Source organism: Streptopelia decaocto (genome assembly GCF_964273445.1).
Source record: "Streptopelia decaocto genome assembly, chromosome: 2".
Taxonomy (NCBI): domain Eukaryota; kingdom Metazoa; phylum Chordata; class Aves; order Columbiformes; family Columbidae; genus Streptopelia; species Streptopelia decaocto.
In genome coordinates, this window is record NC_138655.1 from 89,128,257 (window position 1) to 89,149,456 (window position 21,200).

A 21,200-nucleotide genomic window follows, 5' to 3' on the forward strand; every position below is an offset into this window, starting at 1 on the left:
TCAACTGCTTCCTCATATGTCAAATTCACACTTTATTCCTGCAGGATCAAAGCTGCAGAATACATTTTTGAATCAGAAAATATTTGCTTCTCCCAGATAATAATTATGTGCTTTACATCTCTTAACTCCTCAGTTACCAGGAAGAAGATTTACTTCTGGCTTAAAACAGTACTGCAGGGGAGAAAATGGGCAGTAAAAAACAGTGTTTAGGATCTAGTAAGTCTCATGGGCAACCTAACTTCTGGAGAAGAACAAGGAATATAGAAGTACATACTTTGAAACCATATCTCTTGGGGCTTAGATATCATCTGAGCAGCAATATATATAGGCATCCATATACACATACAGAGCTTTTGCTACAGTGTCTTTGTGCTTTATCATTAGTTTGCTGTCTGGTGTCTCACTGCAGTTTAGGCTCATACCTGACAAATAAAGCAGACTAATGGGCTCTGCTTTCACGGCCATAGAAAAAAGATCAGCGTGTTAAAGGAAATGTAGGAAGTTTCATATACTGCTGGAGAGCTTTCCTCTCTCATTTTGCAGAGGCTCTGATGGCCTTACAGCACTGTAATTAGGAAATTAATTTCACACTTGATGGTCTAGTTCTGCACAGCTCCACTCACATTTTACTTGCTAGATTAATGTTTTTTCCTCTTCTGAGCTTAAGCAAGGATTTTACATGATCTGCAGATACCAGCTACATTTCACAGATAAGTGTTAAATACATAGAACTGCTTATGCATAGAGGAACCCTGTGGCTTACCTTCAGAGGCCTGTAGATACTAGGATCCCAATGACAGCTACAAGCACTTCAGAGAAGATTTCTGATGAGAAGAGGAACAGAACAGAGCATGATGAAATAGAGGCAGATGCCCCCTAGGGAGGAGCAAACCTGTAGACAGCCTTGGAAGAAACAGAAGAAACTTGTACTTGGTGTGGTAAGACCAGGGAAGAAAATGGAAGACTCTTGCCTCAATACAGCGGATCCTTTAAGCGTGCACTTAGCATGCAAGGAGGCTTGAACTCCTGCTTAGTGTGAAGCAATACGCTGGGCTGGAACTTCATTAAAGCCGATCTTCCACTGAGGCTCCATGGCACAAGCCAACTCTGTTGCAGTGTAGCAGAGAAACTGGCTCTGAACACTTAAAGAAGTATTTACTTCCATGAATAAATTTGCCTGCAAAGTCTTACCTTTCACCTTAACCTCCCTTAGAGCCAATAGAAATTGGTCATGAGGGGATGCTTCTTACTCAAAAAAAGATATCTAAAGCAGCTCAGATGAACTCTGACATAAAATTGCCTGCTTCTCTTCCCTGATCAAGCAAGCCTGGGGCAAATCTCCTCCATTACCCACAGGTGTCTAATCATAGGAATCTCACCACCTGTATGGCTCCCAGCTGGTATTTTATTTGGTGCCTAGACTTTTATTTCTGCAATGGTCCTGACCTGTTATATCTTTCCCTGTTGTAGCTGGCAGCCTTAGCAATGTGTGTGTGTCCCCCACCCCGAGAGCAGAGTGAGCCCCCAGCCACAACAAGCAGAGGAAGGAACACAATGCAGAGGGAAGTGTTTGATGCATACAGCCAGCATTCGGTCCCTTCCAAGGTGGCTTTTGTCACTTATTTGCCTCATCTCCACAGTTGCCACAGGTTAAGTGTCAGTTTGCAGCAGGCTACTGGGACAGGGAGAGGCTGATTTTCCAGCCCCGGCACAAGCCCCAGCCTCTGCACATACCTTGTGGGAGGCCAAACCATGTGGAGGCAAAGGTTTGGGATGGGCTGAGTAATGGGCGCATGGGGGAGAGCTGGGGGTCAGCACAAGCCTGATGCCGTCTCAGCAGCAAGGTGAGAAACAGGCATAGCTGGAGTCTGCCACCATACATCCCGTAATGCTCTGTGCGAGCAGCATGTGACAAATGTAGGGTAGAGGAGGTGGCCTGTGACTCCACCCCACTATCCCCAAGGTGATCCTGTGCCATGGGATGTTGGGGTATGGCAGCTGAGCTGGGCTTAGCTGCCTCCCGGGATTTAGTGTCGGTGTGGCAGCAAGGGCAGAAATTAGCAGGGCTGAGGATTTTGTCTTTTGGCAGATGCCAGAAGAACCAGAGTGGCTTAGGGAAGAAAAGTGATGAACAGTTCCTTCTTTCCCCGCCCCCCCCCCATTTCTTCAATGTGAAAATGAAATTTTAGAATTTGGAAAATGGAAATTTTGATTTCTAGAAGTACGTATGAAATAGGAGGCAGAAGAAATAGTGATTAAAAACCAGCCTGTATCATTAACTTGCTTATTCCTTGGGCAGGGATGATCACTCTGCCCATGGTGTGAAGACAGATGTTTCCAATTGTAAAGTGCTCATGGTCATCAGTGTGCTGCCTGTAGCCTATATTCTTGTCAGCAACAGACGGCACAGTTAAAGAAAATCCTTTTCAGTAATGACCAGCTTAGCTGTGCTCTGGTGAAAGTGTGGTGGGCACAAAATTCCTACCCAAAGCAGGGCCTTTAATTATTCATGGTCCCATATTCTCCGGAGCTCAGCCCACCTGACCTGCTTTCTTTGCAGATTCCCCATAACCCCGAAAACTCCCAGAGCTGAATGAAGCCAAGGTCACCGTGACCTTCCTCCTCCTCTTCCCCGGGGGTTCCGAAGCTGCACAGCTTCATGCCAGCCCCTTCCCTTTAGTCTGAAATCCCGGGGCTCCTCCCGGGTGACTCACTAGAGTCGCCTGGACCCCGTTTTACTGGCCGCGCCCCCGCGGACAGTGGTTCCCCTGCCATCTAGTGGGGTTTTTCCATCCCAGCGGCTGTCTCCGCCTTAATCCCGACCCCTCGCCTCCCTGCGGAGGGCGCAGCGGGTGTACACGGGGAGAGGGGGCACGGGTGGGATGTGTGCACCGCCCGGGGCCGGTGTGAGCACCGGGGAAACCGTGAACGAAGAGAAGGTGCACTGACCGGGGAGTGTGTGCCTGTGCAAGGAGGGAGCGCTCATCGGGCGCTGCATGTGTGCCCTGGGGTGTGTGCGTACATGCACAGGGGGTGTGCACTGGGAGTAGGCTGTGTTCTTCGCGGGGGGGCCAACGGAGGCGGTGTGCACCGGGCCGGAGGAGTGTGCATTTCGGGGAGAGGGATGGGAGCACGGAGGGGGTGCGCATTCGGAGGGCTGTGCACAGACCGAGGGGTGCGTGTACGTCCTGGGGTCTGCACGAAGGAGGCGTGCACCGAGGAGGGGCCGTGCACGGAGCGGGGTGTGTTCACCCATCCGTGTGTGCGTGTGCATCTACCGGGCAGGGTGAAACGGCCGTGCGTGCACACCCGCAGGGCTCTGCACGGAGGAAGCGTGCACCCACCGGGGTGCCAGCGGGCGTGCCCGGGGCGGGCGGCTGCACGGGGCCGGTGTCCGGGTGGGAGGCGGCACCACCGGCAGCGGTGGGGCGGGCGCGGCGGAGCACCGCCTCCTGGGGCAGCGGGGCGGGCCGCCCGCTCGGGCCTTGCGTGCCGAGGCCTGGTTGCGCCGGGAGAAAGGCCGATGGAGGCGGAAAGCGGCGGGGGAGCGGCGGCGGCAGCGGGCAGCATCGCCCTGCACGACTTCAGCGGGCGGCTGGGCGAGCAGCTGGTGCACTTCCACGCCATGCGGCTGCGGGACTCTCTCTTTCTCTGGGTGGGAGCCGCGCCCGCCTTGGCCAGCCTGGCCGTCGCCATGTGCAGCCCCCGTGTGAGTGTCCCCGACGCCTCTCCCGGGCTGCCGGGACCCTGCGGCGAAGCGGGAGGGCGGCTGGGGGGGGGTGCCCGCTGCCTCCCGCCCCGCTCTGCTGGGGGCTAAGCCCTGCGCTCTGCTGTGCTCCGCTTGCAGGACAGCATCCCGGTGGCCGCCTCGCTCCTGGGGGATCCCTCCGACACCGCCTCCACCTGCCTGGCCCAGCGCTTGGGTAGGTGCGGGCGCGGTGTCTGCGCGCTCCCGCCGGGGTGGGGGGGACGGATCCGGCGCGGCGGGGGTGGTCTGGCATGTCGCCTTCCGCGGCGGGGGGCGGTGAAACACACGGGTCGGGCCCGGGTAGAGCTGTTTCTGGTGGCATTGGAGCCACCACTCCCGGCGTGGGTGGGCGCAGGGGGATGCGGTGCTCGCCGCCCCCGGCCCAGCAGCAGCCGCTGTCTGCGGACCGGCCGTGGATCCTCCTGGCGGTGCAGGCTCAAGGCAGTTTCCTTTACCACTCACTTTTTCTTTCAGCTGTGTACACGTCTGCCTGACCTCAGCTGGTGGGGTCTCTGCCTCAGGGCACGCTGAGCATTGTCAAAAGCGTGTTATTTAATATCCTGACCCTGGCTTTGGGTGCGAGGCAGGGGAAGCGCATCCTTGCGAGTGAGATTTCCGGTGACCTCCTCTCTATGCTTCTGTGCTGTGGGGTGGCCAGCATGCGAGACGTTGATTTTGCCCAAAGACGAATCCACACCTCTCCACATCTTGCACATTTTAGCCACCAAATTCTGAGAAGTCCTGGCCTGGAAAGTCCTGCATCATCTCACAGATGCCAGTGTTTGATCTGACTGTCCCTGCAGCACTTCAGGATGTCTCAATTTTCAGCATGTGTAGAGTATCCTGCTATACTTGGTGCAATGCTGATGTAGCCAGATTTCTGAATCCAAATGCTAACTTTCAGACCCCTGTACCTCTAAAAAAATACTTGGCCTAATGCATCCTGGTACCCTCACATCTCTGACAGCTGCATCATGCTGGATACTCATCACCTACCAGTAACTGATGCACCTCCAAACGGTGAACTGTACTTGTTACTGGGTTTTCAGTGCAAGATGCTACGCTGCTCAGTCTCATCTTTTGTTGCTTCATTTGGAAAAGCCACATAATTGTTCATTTTCTGTGTGCTGATCTTCATTATGGGCAGTTTGTCCTGAGTTTGTATGGTCAGGCAGTTTCACAAATCTACACCTACTTCTCCCCAGCCACTAATGTGTATATAAGAAAAGAATTGCTCATGAGACTGATCCTTGAAGAACAGTACTAGTATCCTTTCTTCATCCTGATAACTTTTATCTTTTAATAACCACTGTTGCAGTCTCACCTGGTTGCAGCCCTCTCTCTGAATACGAGGTTTGATCATTTCCACTTAAAGCAATCATTCTATGAGGTACAGCATAACATGGTTTCTTTAGGTGTAATTAGTGCATTATTCTTAAGAAGCCAGTTAGTAAAAATGTAGTCAGAGAGGGTTTACTTTTGATAAAGTGCAACAGTTTATTCCATTTTCTCTTTGGTCCCTCATTACTAGTTTCTTCTGAAACTTGCTCTAAGCTGAGTAGCATTGGAGTCCAGCTCTAAGTCTCCTGTCTTTTTTTTTTTTTTTTTTTTAGCATGTGTGCTATCTTCACTCTTAAACATTTATTACAGATTTCATAGCTAGAGTCAGTAATAACTTGTTATTTCTTATATTAGTTCTTGCAGTGTTGTAGCACAGAGGCTCTCCAGGTCACCTGATTTTTCTTCCAATAAGTGGTCTAAGTTTTGGTGCCTGTTTTTTTTTAAGGTCCTTTTCTCATTTACGTTAATTTCACATACTTTGTTACTGAGAACTGATAGTGTTGCCTGGTACTGGGAAATCGGTTACTCTTTATTCACGGAGCATAATGCACCTTCCTATTTTCTTTGTGCTTAAAGTGTCTTTCATTATTTTGTCTTAAGCTTTCTGTGCAAGCTGCAGCCCAGCTTGGCTTTTGGGCAATATTCCTCTATCCATGTCATCTAACATCTGGGTTACAGTTTTCCCAGCTGGTCAGTCTCTTTTATATTTGTTATAGACGTAATTCTCATTCCTACTACCCTGCTTAAGGTCTACTGTATTGACGAAGGCCTGTAGATCTTTTTCACCTTTGGCTGAAGAGGGAAGGTCAATAATACACTTTTGATTTGAATAATTACATGGTTTCTCTTCACCTGATCATAACTGAGATTTAAGAAGTGAAATAAATCTTTTTAGGTTTGGTTTTGTCAGTACAGCAATTTAAGTTGGCTCATGGTCACTTATTCCAACTTGTTTATTCTCCTGAAACCAGTGGATCTGCAAGATCATAATTAAGGATCTCTGTATCTTCTCTGTTTCACAAAGTGTTTGGTAAGGAAATCTGTGTTCTGCCTTGACTAGAAATACTAAGCTTTGCTGCTACTGGTAAGTTTTCCTCTGGGAGATTTCCCTGGTATTACCACAAATTTTGTAATAACAGAGCTGCTGTTCACAGCGAAGTCTGACTTGTAGCTATACTTCCAAGGTAGCCTTCTTAACCATCCTGCCATGTGGTAATCTTCAGGCAGGCAGTATCTTTTTATTTATTTATTTATTTTTCCTACGCCGTCACCATTTTTTCCATGCTGTTTCCCTTCTGGTCTTCGCAGGCACTAACTTGAGTAGCGTATGGTGCCATTTGAACATGTTTTTTTTAAATTTCTTATACTTCCCAGTCACATTCTATCACTTGCCTTTTGTTCCTGCAATGTCAGGTTCCTTGCCCTGGAGCAGGAGTTTCGGCACTCCCACGTGTCTGTACATGTTCTCCTGGTGTTGTCTTTGTAGCCTGGCAGGTCCTAGCCAGAACAGCTGTATTTGGTGTACTGACTCTATCTTTTTCCTTATTTCAGTGTGTTGTGGTTTGTTTGTTTTTCTTTTGCATTATTGAAGACATATTTGCCATGTTCCTATTCCTCTTTAGCTATTTATGTCTACACTTGTTTGTATCAGGTGCAGGGAGTGCTTCCCACCACCCTCTCTGATTGCTCTAGCATGAGATGTGTCTCACTAGTCAGGAAACCCGTATCCTAGAAGATTGTTTCCTGTGGGTTAGCAGAGTCCGATTCATGAGAAAGTCTTGTCTGCTAGTGCCTCCCTTACCTGCATATCCTGAAACCCCAGTGTTTCTGGCCATAGTAACTACTCAATAATGCTGTGCCTTCATCTCCCCTCTGTAGGGACTGCTGAAGATCATCTGAACCTCTTCTTTTGAGTCTTTTCCCAGCACTAATGGTCTACAAGCTTATACCTAACACTTGTTCTGTCCTGTTCTCACCGGGCTCCTCTCCAAGCTAGGATTTGGGCCTTGACTGCATCCATGATCTCATAGGAGCAGGTCTGTGCTGCTGTGGAGCCTCTTGGCACTCAGCACATTCCAACGATGGGCTGCCAGTGAGGCTTGCCCTGTGCTTTGAGAGGCTGGAGCAACAGGGGTCAGCGGGAAGCAGCCCTGCTGGAGGTTTTTTTAGGTAAGCCCTGTCTTTGTCTTTCGCAGTTTTCTGCTTTGGTCTGAAGGTGCAAATGGTCTTCCTTGGAGACATAAGACCTGCCTGCTTCTGTCCTTCCCACTAGAGTCCACATGTCCCATTGAATTTGCAGGGAAGTGGGGACAGAAGAGGTCCAGCTGCCCTTTACAGAATCACAGAACGTTAGGGATTGGAAGGGACCTCAAAAGATCATTTAGTCCAATCCCCCCACCGGAGCAGCAACACCCAGATGAGGTTACACAGGAACATGTCCAGGCGGGTCTTGAATGTCTCCAGAGAAGGAGACTCCACAATCCCCCTGGGCAGCCTGTTCCAGTGCTCTGTTACCCTCACTGAGAAGAAGTTTCTTTTCATATTTAAGTGGGACCTCCTCTGTTCCACTTTGTACCCATTGCCCCAAGAAAAGCCTGGCTCCATCCTCGTGACACTCACCCTTTACATATTTATAAACATTAATGAGGTCACCCCTCAGTCTCCTCTTTAGGGCAGAGCTCCCCTGCACAGGCAACCCTGAGGGATCCGCTGTGCTCCCGGGAACTGGAACAGCATCCCAGAGACTCAGCCAGGTCTTATGCAAGTGTAGTTAAGAAGTTGGAGTTTTGACTGCAGTGTACAATGTAGCTTTGTTGCATAAGACACAGGTATTAATTACTTCAGAATTAGCATTGCATTCATTTAGGGCATGACGATGAAGCACTAGCACTTGGAAAACGTACTGCTTTTTACCACAAAATCTGGTGCCAAGCAGTAATTTGTGCAATCAGAGCAACATGCTGCATTATATCGGTGTTTTGTAGTGCCAGGTTTTATAAAACAAATGAGTCCTTGCATTTCAGAAGCAGCTCTACTTGCCGAGCCAGGAAGCTGGTAACCTGTTAGAACAGAAAATAAGAAATTGATTTGCATAATGAAAATGCTTGAAAAGTGCTGTTTAAGTACATTTGATAGTATGGATAGGTTTTTCTGTAGTTAACTTTCCCATTTAAAAAGGATTGATGTATTAGGAATTCTGGTGTATCTATTTTCAATTTTAAAAATTCAGATGATATTTTTGAATATTCAGCATAACCATCTGATTTCTCCCCGGGATCATCATCTCCCAGCTCATTCCCTGCCAGGAATATCTCATGACCCAAATACCATTTCTCGTCTGCTATTTTACACAACTCAGTGTAAACTGGGTGCCTGTTTTTCCTCTTTTGTGCTTACATCTTTCACAAAGTTTAGTTTTAGCATTGTATAAAGACAGTTACCAATTTGCTGTATTACTATTGTACGGTAGCAGGATTACATTTTATTTAGAAAACACTTCTTGGTGTTGTCCGGTCTGGGCTGATAATTGTCTTCCTGTCCCAGTGGACACTTTGATCACTGTTAATTAGCTCTGTCATGGAAGGCAGCTCTTAATTTTATAGCACCTCTTTCGAGGTATTTGTCATTACAGTAGCCTGGAACTTGTGCTTGGCTTCATCATGTTCAACCCAGGCTCTCCAGCCTCCTGGAGTGTTTGTGGACACCATATAAATAAAGGCTAAAGGAAATACAGTTATTGAGACTAGGCTTAGGCAAGAGTGATGCGCACTTTGGGGGGCCTTTTTAGGGGTTTATAAGAAAACAGAACTTCGTTAATTGGGGCCTAATCACTTTCTTGTGCTCTTTCACTCTGTGCTTTTCATAACATAGATTTACCATAGAAATAGCATGGACTTACCAGAAACTAGATTTCAGTGCCAAGGGTCCAATATGGTCTGTAGTTTCGCTTAAACCGTACTGTATTTAAGAAGCACACAAACCCCCCTAAAAACACTGTGAGGTTTTCCACTGACTAATGGCTTTTTGAATCAGGCCAAAAACTAGTTCATAGTCACCGGCCTTATGTTGCCCCTTTCAGTGATGTGCCAATGCTTGGGTACTTGTTCTGTTATTCCTTTACAGCTGGGTCCAGCACAGCAGGAATGGAGAATGTTGTCTCAGAAATCTACATGATGCAGCGTTTTAAAATGCTTGCTTGAATACCATCATCACTTTTATATGAGTGAACTATGGCTGAGTATTCTGTTTTGTGTTTTAGCCAGCAAGACCAAAAAACAGATATTTGTCAGCTACAATCTTCAAAACACAGACAGCAACTTCACCTTACTCATAGAAAACAGGATCAAAGAAGAAATGATGGCTTTTCCAGAGAAGTTCTGACTTTGCGTCATTGTAAAATAACCTGAAGTTTTTGTTCTAGAAAAACCAATTGCAATTTTCACACTGACATTGTTAGTATATTTGTTTTGTATTGTTTTGATTGAATTTGCAGTTGTTATTAAATATAGCTGGACCTAAATACAGTTGAGCCTGGAGATTTTCTTTCCAAATTTACTAACCTGTTAAGTAGGAGATACGTGAGTAGAGAATATGCTGCAATGTGAGAACATCGTGAAAGTGTGTGCAGTGTCTGCCCTGCATTCAGTACTGGGATCTACTGGGAAATGTTCTAAATTCTACCTATACAATTGATCTATTATGTACTAGTATTAGACATAGTATAGCAGCTTTTAGTGTTCAAATAAAATAACCCCAAAAAAGCACACGTTTATAGTATTGAAAAGCTGTACCATAAAGTGTTACTGTGTTTTATTTTTCTACTCCCTGGTGGTTGTAGTACTAGTGCTAAACACTCTATTTCCTTCCATCTCTTGGGCACTGAGAATACTGAGAGTTTCACAAAGAGTTTTCTGTACATCCATGAGGGCTATACAGAAGGAAAAAGCACACCTTGAATTTTGGAGCAATACATAGATCTGTCAGGCTGCTAGAAGAACATCATGTGTGTAAATTGAGCATACTCATTAGAAAAATCAGAGCAGTTGCTAACACCACCACTGCAAATAATCCTGCTGTTACATCTCTAGATTTGCTTTTAGGTTGGACGGGTATCCTTTCAGAGGTAGATCCATGGGCAATCTTGTTCAACAAAAAGGGCAGCTAAAGGTTAACCATACCAAAAAAACCCAAGCCGGCTACAGTGGCTCCTTGCAGCTGTCGATATGTGCTGTGCTATGCTCCACCACCTATTATTCACAGCAATTTGGAGGAACACTGAGCTTCACAACCTGATGAGCAAGTCCAGGTTATTTCTTTTGCATTGCAAGTTGAGCCCTAACTCAGGCATAAGCTTCTGGTACAAACAAAAACTACTAGTGCTGCTGCTGGACAACTGTCCTAACAACCTGCAGAGAAGTGATGGACTTACCTTGCTGTGGTGCCATGATTGGCAATTAAAACCTGTACCTGAGAGGTTGCTGCTGCAGAAGGCATAACCCTTGCTGAGTCACTTGTTCAAAGGGGTTTGAACACCCACTGGCTTCCACCTTGCAGATTTGATGTGGGTGCAGAGGGTCCTTCCTTACCTGGTGGGAACAGCTGCCGGTCCTTGGCTGCAGTTCAGGATCAGAAGAGCAAACAGCAATTGTTGGATGGCATTTGTTAGTTTACATAACCTGGGAAATGGAGTGAACAATTCTGTGACTGAATGTAAAGGATAATTTGTTGCAAATCAATGTGCTGATTTAATTAGCTTGATTTAAAATCAGCTCATTCTGTTTGTAGAAGAGGGTAGGGCTGTTTGCTGAGGTGTCGCATTAGCTGCTGCCGGGCTGCTTCAGAAGTCACTGCGAAGGAGCCAGACCAAGGAGAGCAAACTGATGGGACAACGTTATTTTATTCTGTACATTTACATACAAAGTTCTTTTCAGTAGGTACAACGGATGTAACATCATGCAGACATTTAGCTTGTAAGACTGTTTTCAGTACTTGATTTAAGCTTGTGCTATGAGGAAGCACCACCAGACTATTCATGATCAAAACGTACAGTAACACGATTCTTTAAAACTTCATCAGAAACTGAAATGGGGAGGGAGGCCTCACCCACTAGACATAACACACCATACTCCTTTCCCGAAACATTTTACACAATACATTTAAAATGAGGTTTGTCATTTTATTTAAAAAAAAAAAAAAAAAAAAAAGAGTTACAGTGGGGGAGATCATCCCCCCACTTAATAGTGTTGTCTTATGTGCCAGCTACAGGCGCAACTTGACTTGACATTCACAGAGTTCCGTTAATGGCACTTCTGCTTCCAATTTGGTGACCTTCAGTGTTTGGCTCCGGGAAGAGGCAACAGTTAAGTAAAGTATTTCCATTAAAAAAAAAAAAAAATTAAAAAGCCTGCTCAACAAAACCAAAAAGTCATACAACTCCCTTTCTGAGTGGCCACAAAACATCTGCAAACAGGGAACTGTGTTATCTGTTTGCAGTGTCTCTGGCAATGAAAGCAGTACTGAAACCTTAAAAGGAAAAAGAAGCCCAAACAAAACAAAATAAAACCAACAAAGAAACCCCACAAGCAGCCAAAACAAGATCAAGCGTAATGTCACTTTCACATTTTTGTTTAAACTTACAAAGATGGAGGAAAGCCCTTAAAAGGTAAACCCAAAGAAAAAAATCCACTGATGGGCTTAGAGGTTGCGGAAGGTTCACAGAAAAAAGGCCAATATGGACCAGGGCAGCTTTGACCACTTCCCCTGTTGTGGCGGCCAGAAAGAGCCACCTGAGAAAAGCCTTTTCTGGTGACGGCTGCGGAGGGGACGTGGCCAGGGAGCTGATGGTGCATCCAACCAAGAGCCTCATCCTGCCGTGGGACTAGGCAGAGCTCGGCCAACATCTCCGCCTCCCTGCCCCACTGCATCACCTGGTACCCGACTCCTCCGCACAAGATGCACACGGCAAAAGCTTTCCAACTCTGTGTGCGTGTGTGGAAAAACACATAAATCACAGATTTGTTTCAGGAAAAAGAGCAAAACTGGAGCTGCCAAGGCAGGAAGTCAGTTTGTGTTTTATTGTCATGACAGAGGCAGAGGGCCAAACCAACTTGAGAAGCTGGGGCTCCCCACGTGGCAGAAGATCAGTACCAACTACTTGGTTTCAGGCAGAAAAAGCAAAAAAGCAGCAAATCAAGTTAAATTCATAAGAATTAAAAAACAAAAATGCCGCTTGTACCTGTCACCTAGTTTAACATATAAAGGTTGATATGTTTAAACAACCGTTCTCTTCCCTGGGCCCCTCTGTCATCAGAGAGCCACCGCTGGAATCGGAAACAACAAAGCGCTGTGGACAGCAGCGGTGAGCACACCGGGACGGCTGGCAGTGCTGGGAGCAGCCGCTTTAATAGGCTTGTGGATGGTTGACCAGAGCCGTACCGTAGCTTGAGCACACACGCACAGAGACCACGCAGGAAGGAGCTGCTGGCTCCACGGCACAATGGATGGTAGGACGCCGCTCTCTGCTCGCCCATGCTCCTCTGCTTTCAGGCCTTTTTTCCATTAAGACTTGTTTTGCTTCTTCTTTTTTTTGTTGTGAACCCACTTTTTCTCTTTTTAATTTTTTTTCCCCCCACCCCAACATGTGTGGCTTGCAACAAGCATCTCATGTCGAAGGCAAAAGTTATTGCACAAATTTGGCACGTGAATACTGCATGAAAGGGGAAGGCCTGGGTTTTTTCCTTAGGTGAACACAGACTGCAGAAATCTCAGCATGGAACAAAAAGAGAGGCAGCTGCACTCAAGCTCAACAATAAAACTCAAGTGTAAGGAAGATCAGGCTCTTGCTGTCGTAGCAAGTCTAGCAAAGGTGAAAAAAAAATAGTAGTGTGACTTCGGACAAAACTACCATCAACTGGTCCAGTGTTTCTTAGCAGGCTCAAGAAGAACCTGAATGTCCACATCCTCTGTGCAAAAATTAGCAGCTTTAGGACAACATTGTTACTCTGAACACAACAATCTCTGTTGCTTCTGCAGGTCTACCTGTCCCCTTGCACTTATCAGCATCTGAGGCTGTGCTACTTACTGCATCACCTGCCGGGGAGCATGTATCTCTGATTTATTGGGGCCTGTATGAGGACATCGGCAGCCTAATGGAGGATGGAAATTGTTAGGTACAGTAGTTAATCGACAATATATACAGCAAAGGAGGAGGGGGAAGGGAAAGTAGAGGAGGAAAGTGCAAATGAGCACTTTCCATGCGTACGAACACAAGATGTACATCAAACAAAGTGGCAATCATATGGACACTCGATACAACATCGACATCCTGCTGCTCTGTTTGTGTGAACGTCTGCACTACCGAGCAATCACTAAATGGATGGCCTGAGTGAGAAAGGAGAAGAGAGAGGGAGAGCAGGGAGGTTAACTACAATGCAAGAAAGCTGTTTGTTTGCTAAGTCCTTGCATTGAACTAGATCCTCACAATATTCACATAGTGAGAACCCAAAGCTGATGGCCAAAGGAAATAGCTGGTTTTGGGGCTGGAGAAGTGGCCACTATCACAGTGCTACCTGCACAGTGGGAGCCAAACTGGATGTTCACTTTTCTTAGCCTCGAGTAGGATCGATCCAATTTACGTATATTTTATTTTTTTCTGAATGAAAACCCTACAAGAGCAGTTGGAGAAGGGGGAAATCTGGGTGAGTTCACTGCATATACTTGCATCAGAACCAGAAAACATCTCTAAAACCCCAAGATGGCCACCAGCAGACCATAATTCATTATTCACACACTATCAATTCATTAATCTCCAATAGTCACTTAAGTATTTTTCCCACTGAAGTTGAAAACCTGAACCCTGGTTCTAAAAACAGGCAAGGCAATGCCAGGACATCCATTTCCCACGAGTGGGAACCCCAGCTGTGACACCTTTTGGAACAAAGTACAGATCCCTATGTTTTGCTCCTGCTCTTCTCCTGGAGCAGTCGCTCAGAGATTCTGGGCCTCCAGGTAATTAAAACCATTCTCAGCAAAACTAATTGTTGCATCATTGGTCAAACCATTTACATCTCATTGCGATTAAACACCAGCCAGAACTGTCTAAAATAGATAAACAGACTCTTAAAATGCAGAAGGCTGATCCTCATTGAAAAATCAGCTTGTTGGGTAGGATTTTCTTCACTGCATTTAGTGAAAAAAGAAAAGTACTAATTTAGAAAGTAACTTTTAAGTGCACATGGGCTATAAAAACAAACATAAGCTGCCTAAAATGCAGTCAGAGTTTGAGTCACAACAGGTTTTGCTTTTTTTTTCCTCCTTTTTTTTTTTTGGTGTATACAAACACAGCAGGCAACCTCTGCGCTTGGACTTTCTAGACAGGCAGAAGAATGTTGCACAAGTCTAAATTTCAGTCAATTCAACTTTGCAGTGGATCCCTCTTTCCTTTAAAGAAACACAAAAACAAAACAGAAAACACCCCCCCATGGTTTCTTTCTTGGAATGGCTGCACCTCTTATAATAAGATGGCTTCATTTTTGTGATCTATGAAAGGAAAAGGAAATAAAGTGCTTCTTGAGAATAAATCAAAATAAATATACATATTTAATGGCAGGAAAAAAAGAGTTCTGAAGGGCTACCTTCAGCCAGGTCTTTTCTCAGATGAGTCTTTTCCCCCGTAACTTTTTCAAGAGCAGTCTGCACAACAGTTGAAGATGCCAAAAGTTGCTTTAGCAGCAGAGTTGAATTCCCCCAAGTCTGTGTCTGCTCCACCACTGGTTTGTAAACCCTGTGCAAAACACCATTGCCCAAAGTGCTGCTCCTCCTGCACAACAGCATCAAATAAAATAGGAGAGTAGAAAGGAAAAAAAAAAACCAAACCCAACCAAAAAAAAAAAAAGAAAAAGGAAGAAAAAAAAATCCACCCAGCTACATTGACTTCATCCCATTGGCAGTGGTGTTCTCGGAGATCCCATCACTCACAGCTGCTGAGTCGTGGAGGCCGGAGTAATCCTTGAGTTCAGAGTTTGTCAGGAGCAGGGGCTGCTCCCCCTTCTTGTGCGGCAGGAGGGGCTGCCGGGTGTAATGTTCCCCGTCCGGGATGTTCTCGGGCAGGTTCTGGTTCTTGCTCTCCGGCAGCAGCAGGATGCAGATGATGCAGATGAGCGTACAGCAGGCGAAGATGACGTGGTGGAGGAAGTAGCCTTTCTGGTTGTGGAGCTCCATGATGGGGGCGGTCAGGCGGCCGAAGCCCGCGCTGGCCAGGACCAGCCCCAGCCCACCTCCCCTGCAAACACAGCAGAGGTGAGAACCCGGCCCCACAGCCTGCTCCGGCCAGCACAGCCCCATCGGCACTGCCCTGGGGAGCCCACAGTCATGACAGGCCCTCAGACCACAACCCCCACCCCGTCTGGCATGTACCTGGGCACCTGAAATCTCTAAGGCAAACCTGGTTTGCTCACAGCTTTTGTGCTGCACTGTTAATGCTTTAACATTGCTTTGCGGTTGTAGAACACTGCTGACTGTTTGCCTCAGTGTGAGGAAATGACTCTACTCACTGAAGTTATCTTTTCACACCCATATGAATGCCTCCACATAAGGAGAAGAGGTATTCCCATATGCAGTGAAGGAAAACCAGATTTTGCTTAACCTGTGAGCCTTCTTCAGCTTACACAAAACACACCAAGAAGCAGTAGGTGCAGAAGTAAACTTTTCGTGGCTTTTCAGTACTTAAAAGGGGCCTATAAGAAAGATGGGGACAGACGTTTTAGCAGGGCCTGGTGCAATAGGACAAGGGGTAATGGTTTTAAACTAAAGGAGGTGAGATTCAGACTAGACACGAGGAAGAAGCTTTTTACAGTGAGCACGGTGAAACACTGGCCCAGGTTGCCCAGAGAGGTGGTAGATGCCCCATCCCTAGAGACATTCCAGGCCAGGCTGGACGGGGCTCTGAGCAACCTGATCTAATTGAAGATGTCCCTGCTCATTGCAGGGGGCTTGGACTAGATGGCCTTTGAACTTCCCTTCCAACCCAAACTATTCTATGATTCTATCTGGCATCAATCAGCAGTGGAGGCAGAAGAAGCAGAAGATAAGGACTTTACAGGCCACTGCCTCAACCTGTTATAGTAAACACCAAGTGCTGAAGCATTATCCCCACAAAAATTTGTGGTGGATGGAACCTCTCAACACACTGATGTTGTAATAACATGCATTTTTTCAGGAAAAGAAAAAAAAAACCACACTAAAATCACTAGTGGTCAGAATAGGATGACAAGAGCTTGGGATTAATTTCCAAGACCTTCTCTTAACTCACAGTACAAGTTGAGATAGGTCCCTCACTTCATTCTCTCTTACTCTTCTTGAGTATTCTTGTGTCACAGAAAGGGGTCATGACAAGGTTAACATTGGTCAAATGCTTAAATTGTAAATAGGTAACTTTATAAAACATTCTTTATGGCACAAATGCTGATTTATTAAGTACAATGTGCTTGTATATTGAGACCATACATGCACACACATGAAAAAAAATGAAAACACACTAAAAGCTTAAAAAAAAAAGAAAAAGCAAGCATGAAAATAACCTCATCTCCCCTCAACCACAAGCATAAATGTCGCTTATGCAAGCCAAATTCAGGGCTCCTTCCTGATGCTTGGCTATGCAAGCAACCCCTCCTGCTCATCACAGCCTCTCTAGGCCCTCTCCAGGGCAGACCATTTGCTCCTCCTGCCACAGCGTCACCCTCAATTCATCGCCCCCATTTTAGCAACATCTCTGAGAGCGGCAGCTTGCCCTTGGTTTTCCAAAGGCCCTGCCGCCTGCAGAGGGAGGTGTCACCATGAGCTTAATTGCTGGTACCCTGATCTCCACTACCCCACCGAGCTTGCCTGGGTATCATGATTCCTCCATTTCCTCTGGGAGATGCCATCTATTCCCAAACCCTCTGGTGGCCAGATGGGCTCAGGAGCCTTTTTTCCAAGCCCAGCAGCAGAAATGCAATTATTAACAAAAACTGGATGTTACAGAAGACAACTACAGAAGGCAAATGAACTGCTTTACATTAAATACTTGGAAAAAAAACATTCATCGACTGTTGGGCATACTAGAAATTATAGCACTATAAACCCTCAAACACCAAATTAACTCAGCCAACCGCCATGTTAAAGCCAATCCTCACCAAATCCTTTACAAAATCCACTGCTGCTTAACTGACAGCTAAAGGGCAGCAAGCACAGATTTAAAAAAAATGTTCTTGGGACACTGACTGGATCAAAAATTCATGTATGTACACTTTAATCCTCCCGATTGGCAGAGCATCTTTCACAGACAACAGTGATTTCCCCAAATACTGCAAAAAGCCCTTATTAAAAACTTGCCAGCTCTCCGATGGCAATTTAGGAACCCAGCTGAATGCGGCCATTGTGCAACTGGCCTCCCTGCAACTTCATTAATACACTCACATAAGTAATCGACACAACCAGCCCCAAATACATGGCAAATCACTCTCCAAGCTGGCTCTGGAGCAACAAAAGCCCGGCTCAATTTACATCCGTGTTTGCTACAGCTAAATTGTGTCTCAACCCCCGAGAAGGACCTGAGGTGAGTTTTAAAAGCCGCTGTAGAAGGGTATCAAGCAAGCTGAAAGGAAACAGGAAAAGGCAACAACAAAGACGCCTCTGTCATTACGGGTCAAGCAGCTTCAGTTCTGAGGGAAAAAGAAAAGTTTTTCCATATGACGTCAGTAATTAGAGCAAGCGTTACTTTATCCAGCACCACCAAAACCTGGCAGAAGGAGAGTTAAAAATACATTTTGGTGTGCATCCTGGAAGATTATTTTTAATGTTTGACTATATTGCAAATATGACAATGGAAAAAAAAAAACAACCAAACAAAAGAAAACTAACAACAACAAACAGAAAACGGGAAATACTCTCAGGAATTTTTTGTTGTTCATGTGCATACCAGGAAAACAAGCACAAGGCAAGAGAGGCAGCACCTTCATAATTCACAGTGTTTTTCACAGGTGCCATGGGGCACCAGATGGAAACAAAAAACACACGGGGTGCTTCGGGACACGGCTCCTCAGTATGAGATTTCTCATGGCAGGGGCTGGTGTCTGTATTTCAAACAGGCTCCGAGGTGCAGAGTGGGGCTGAGGGAGGGAGCGCCAGGGCTGCTGGCACCCAAGACAAGCCCCCGCTCCTCCCCTCCCACCTCCCAGCAGCAGCTGCTCTGGGGGGTTTTCCCATGACATGGCCCCACGGGTGACCAGAGCCACTTCCCTGACCCCTGCTCACCCAGCACCAGTGAGGCAGGGTGGTTTATGTGAGGCTTATGGTCCTGTCACTGGTGAACCGCAAAAGGACCTTGGCCCAAAATTTTGTTCTCAGAAAGGGCCTCCCTGATCACAAGGGAGATTTTCCTCTCTCACTGCCACAGTATTTTTTCAGACAACAGCAAAATATCCTCACTGATATCCTTTGCGTGAACCAGGTTAAACCTAAGAAGGGTGATGTGCCCAGTGCTGCTTAGAGGAAGAGAGAAACGCTAATCCTGTCTTCTGGTAGCCATTTGTCCATCTTAAGGAAACAGGTCGACATGTGGTATGGCTCAGATACAGAAGAACCAAATAACTGCTCAGGTTGGAGAAGACTTTGGGAGAGCACCTATTCCAGCCTCCTGCACAAACCAGGGCCAACACTTAATTTAGACCAGGTTTTTCAGGGCTTAGTCCAGTGAGGTCAGCCACTTCTCGAAGTCAGTCCCTTGAAACCTTCATGTTTTTCCCTGCCTTTCCTATAACATAAGCAATCCTGTTGTGAGCCCAGTCCTAGGCCAGACCTTCAGTACACACCAGGATGCCCTTGGCCTCATGGGTAAAGGCACTGCCTTTGAAAAACCAGGCCTGGTTCAGGTCCCAGTAAATAGCATTGCACCCCACTGGAACTGGGCTTGAGATGGGTTAAGCTCCTAATTCAGCCATCGCTGCCTGCTCTTTATTTCTTCAGCTGGGTGCGGGAAAAAGCAGGACACAGAGAAGAATAAAATCAAGATTGCTTTTCCAGTTGTTAGTAACCAAGCATGCAGAGGACAGGGAGAGGACACATCACACTTTCCTCAGCCTATCCTTACTGAGCAGCTGTGCAACCCATAGTGGTGTTCCCATCAAGATTAGTAGAGATGGCTTATCAGCAGAGCTCTGAACTGAAACCCCCGTTGCAAGGAATAGAACTCTCTGGTGAAGGCCTCCTGCCTAGTGCTAGGAGACAGGGCTTCAGTTCAAGGGTACAAAGGACCATGTGACAGGGGAGGACCTTTGTGTCTTGGGAGCCAGCCACACCTCTTGGTGATGAAGGTGACTGTTTTCCTTCTATGCTCCTGTAACCATTGATCTCAACAACACAGCAGTAGAGCTGGACAGGCGCCATGGGTTGGTCATCACGTCACTGCTACCTTGATAATGGCAGTGCTGTTCTACATGCTCAGGGATGGGAGATTACAGGTAAAGGATTTGATCAGGGAAATCCCAGAGATGGCCTCAGCTCTTTCTCTGCCTCCCTTTTCCTAAAGTTCCTCGAGATTCAAGCAAAAGTGTATTAAGATGGCCTGAAACACTAAAGGACATCTGAGACAGTATTTTGGAGAACAGGTTATGAGGGAGCAGCCCACCAAAATGCAAGACACAAGGCAGCTTAACCACACCTCTGCCTGCGACAGGTTTATGTACAGTCCTGAGCTCCACCTACTAATCACAGCCTTGAGTGAGTCTTTTCAAGGGCTTCATGGTGGTAGGGTTGCAAAGCACTGCAGAACGTCATCATCCCTATTAATAAGCAGGGAGCCTGAGGCATATCCAGCTATTGTCACTTGGCTGGTGTCACCCCGCACAGTCAGGGGAAACAGAATCTTGGCTCCCTGACAGGATTTTGTCCCCTTTACTGTAGCAACATCAGTGATTTAAGGAAAAAAAAGCTTGCTAAGTTCACACTGCACACCTCACCCTACTTGGCAGATTTTCTTCTGGTTGATGTGGCCAATTCCTTATCTATATGTCTTTCAAACAGAGATGAGGAGAAAACTAAAGAGGCATAAAACCACCAAATTGACTGACACACACATAAGTAAATAGCTGTTAAGTGTTTCAGGCTGCTGTATAATCTCACCACTCACACTGTCTTTCCCTGTGGAAATAATGTTATCTGTAAAATACATTCACAAAGTCAGATAGCTTGGAAGAAAAGGCCATAGATCAAGGAGACTCTGGCTGCTCAAACAGGTAGTTGCTATAATACTTTCACAAATGTACAGAAAAGGCATATAATTTGGAGGGGGGAAAAAAAAAAAAAAGAATATCTTCTCCACTCTCTCTCCCTTCCACCCGTATGACCTACATTCCTGGGAAATTCCATGGAGTCAGGGCAGACTCCTGAATTGCTGTGGCACTGCTGTAAGCATAATCCAGAACACACAAGCACAACCTTTGTGCTGTGAAAGATAACAGCAAATACATAAAATGGTATAAAAACCTGACTATACAAAGACATTTTATGGGAAGCTCCCCAGCAAACATCATCTGCCTGATTCCTACTATTGCCCAGGATCAAAGTGCTGCTCTTTAGAAAAACTTTGAGCCTCTGTTAAGGCAGATGTGGGTGCAAAGAGAAAGATGACTCTATCTGCAATAAAGGCAGACCCCTCACATTGGTGTTGTAGGAGAGGCAGGGTTGCAGACTCTCAGGGCACCTATACACACCAAAAGCATTTACCACTACGTGTTGCAGCACCTCCTTTCCATAGCACCCCTAAAGTTCGCCCCATTAACCTGCCCTATAGAGGCAGGAATTGCGTGCACCTATGCCCTCCTCTGCACACTTGTGGAATTTTTCTTTTCGTACGAAGCCAGAGACTCACATGGTCACTGCTGGTACAAATCCAGCAGAGTAAGCGAAGCAATAACACAGTTCAACCCCACAATCTGGTTCAGCTAAGCAGTTAAGACCATACCGCACTCCAAACAAATGCATTTCATACGATGCCTGCCCTGCTGATGAGCAGCATGATGGGACACAAGGTGGAGCCATTGGAAACAAAGCCTCTCTACCACAGACATGCAGTTAC

General features: G+C 46.3%; 2 protein-coding genes across 4 annotated transcripts in view; one reads left to right on the forward strand and one right to left on the reverse strand.

The window, feature by feature from the left end:
* Positions 1–3,446: 3,446 nt before the first annotated feature.
* On the forward strand, positions 3,447–9,608 carry PSMG4 (proteasome assembly chaperone 4). The gene is made up of 3 exons (XM_082045148.1): positions 3,447–3,709; positions 3,848–3,923; positions 9,348–9,608. The coding sequence occupies exons 1-3, from the start codon at positions 3,524–3,526 to the stop codon at positions 9,467–9,469; spliced, it is 384 nt and encodes a 127-aa protein (XP_081901274.1). The 5' UTR covers positions 3,447–3,523; the 3' UTR covers positions 9,470–9,608.
* A 1,358-nt stretch (positions 9,609–10,966) lies between these two features.
* SLC22A23 (solute carrier family 22 member 23) overlaps positions 10,967–21,200 on the reverse strand; it is a 118,579-nt gene continuing 108,345 nt past the window's right edge. For all 3 annotated transcript variants that reach the window (XM_082044817.1, XM_082044816.1, XM_082044818.1), the window contains one exon: positions 10,967–15,368. In XM_082044817.1, the coding sequence (XP_081900943.1) occupies positions 15,011–15,368 (358 nt within the window). In that variant the 3' untranslated portion in view covers positions 10,967–15,010. The remainder of the gene's footprint in view (positions 15,369–21,200) is intronic.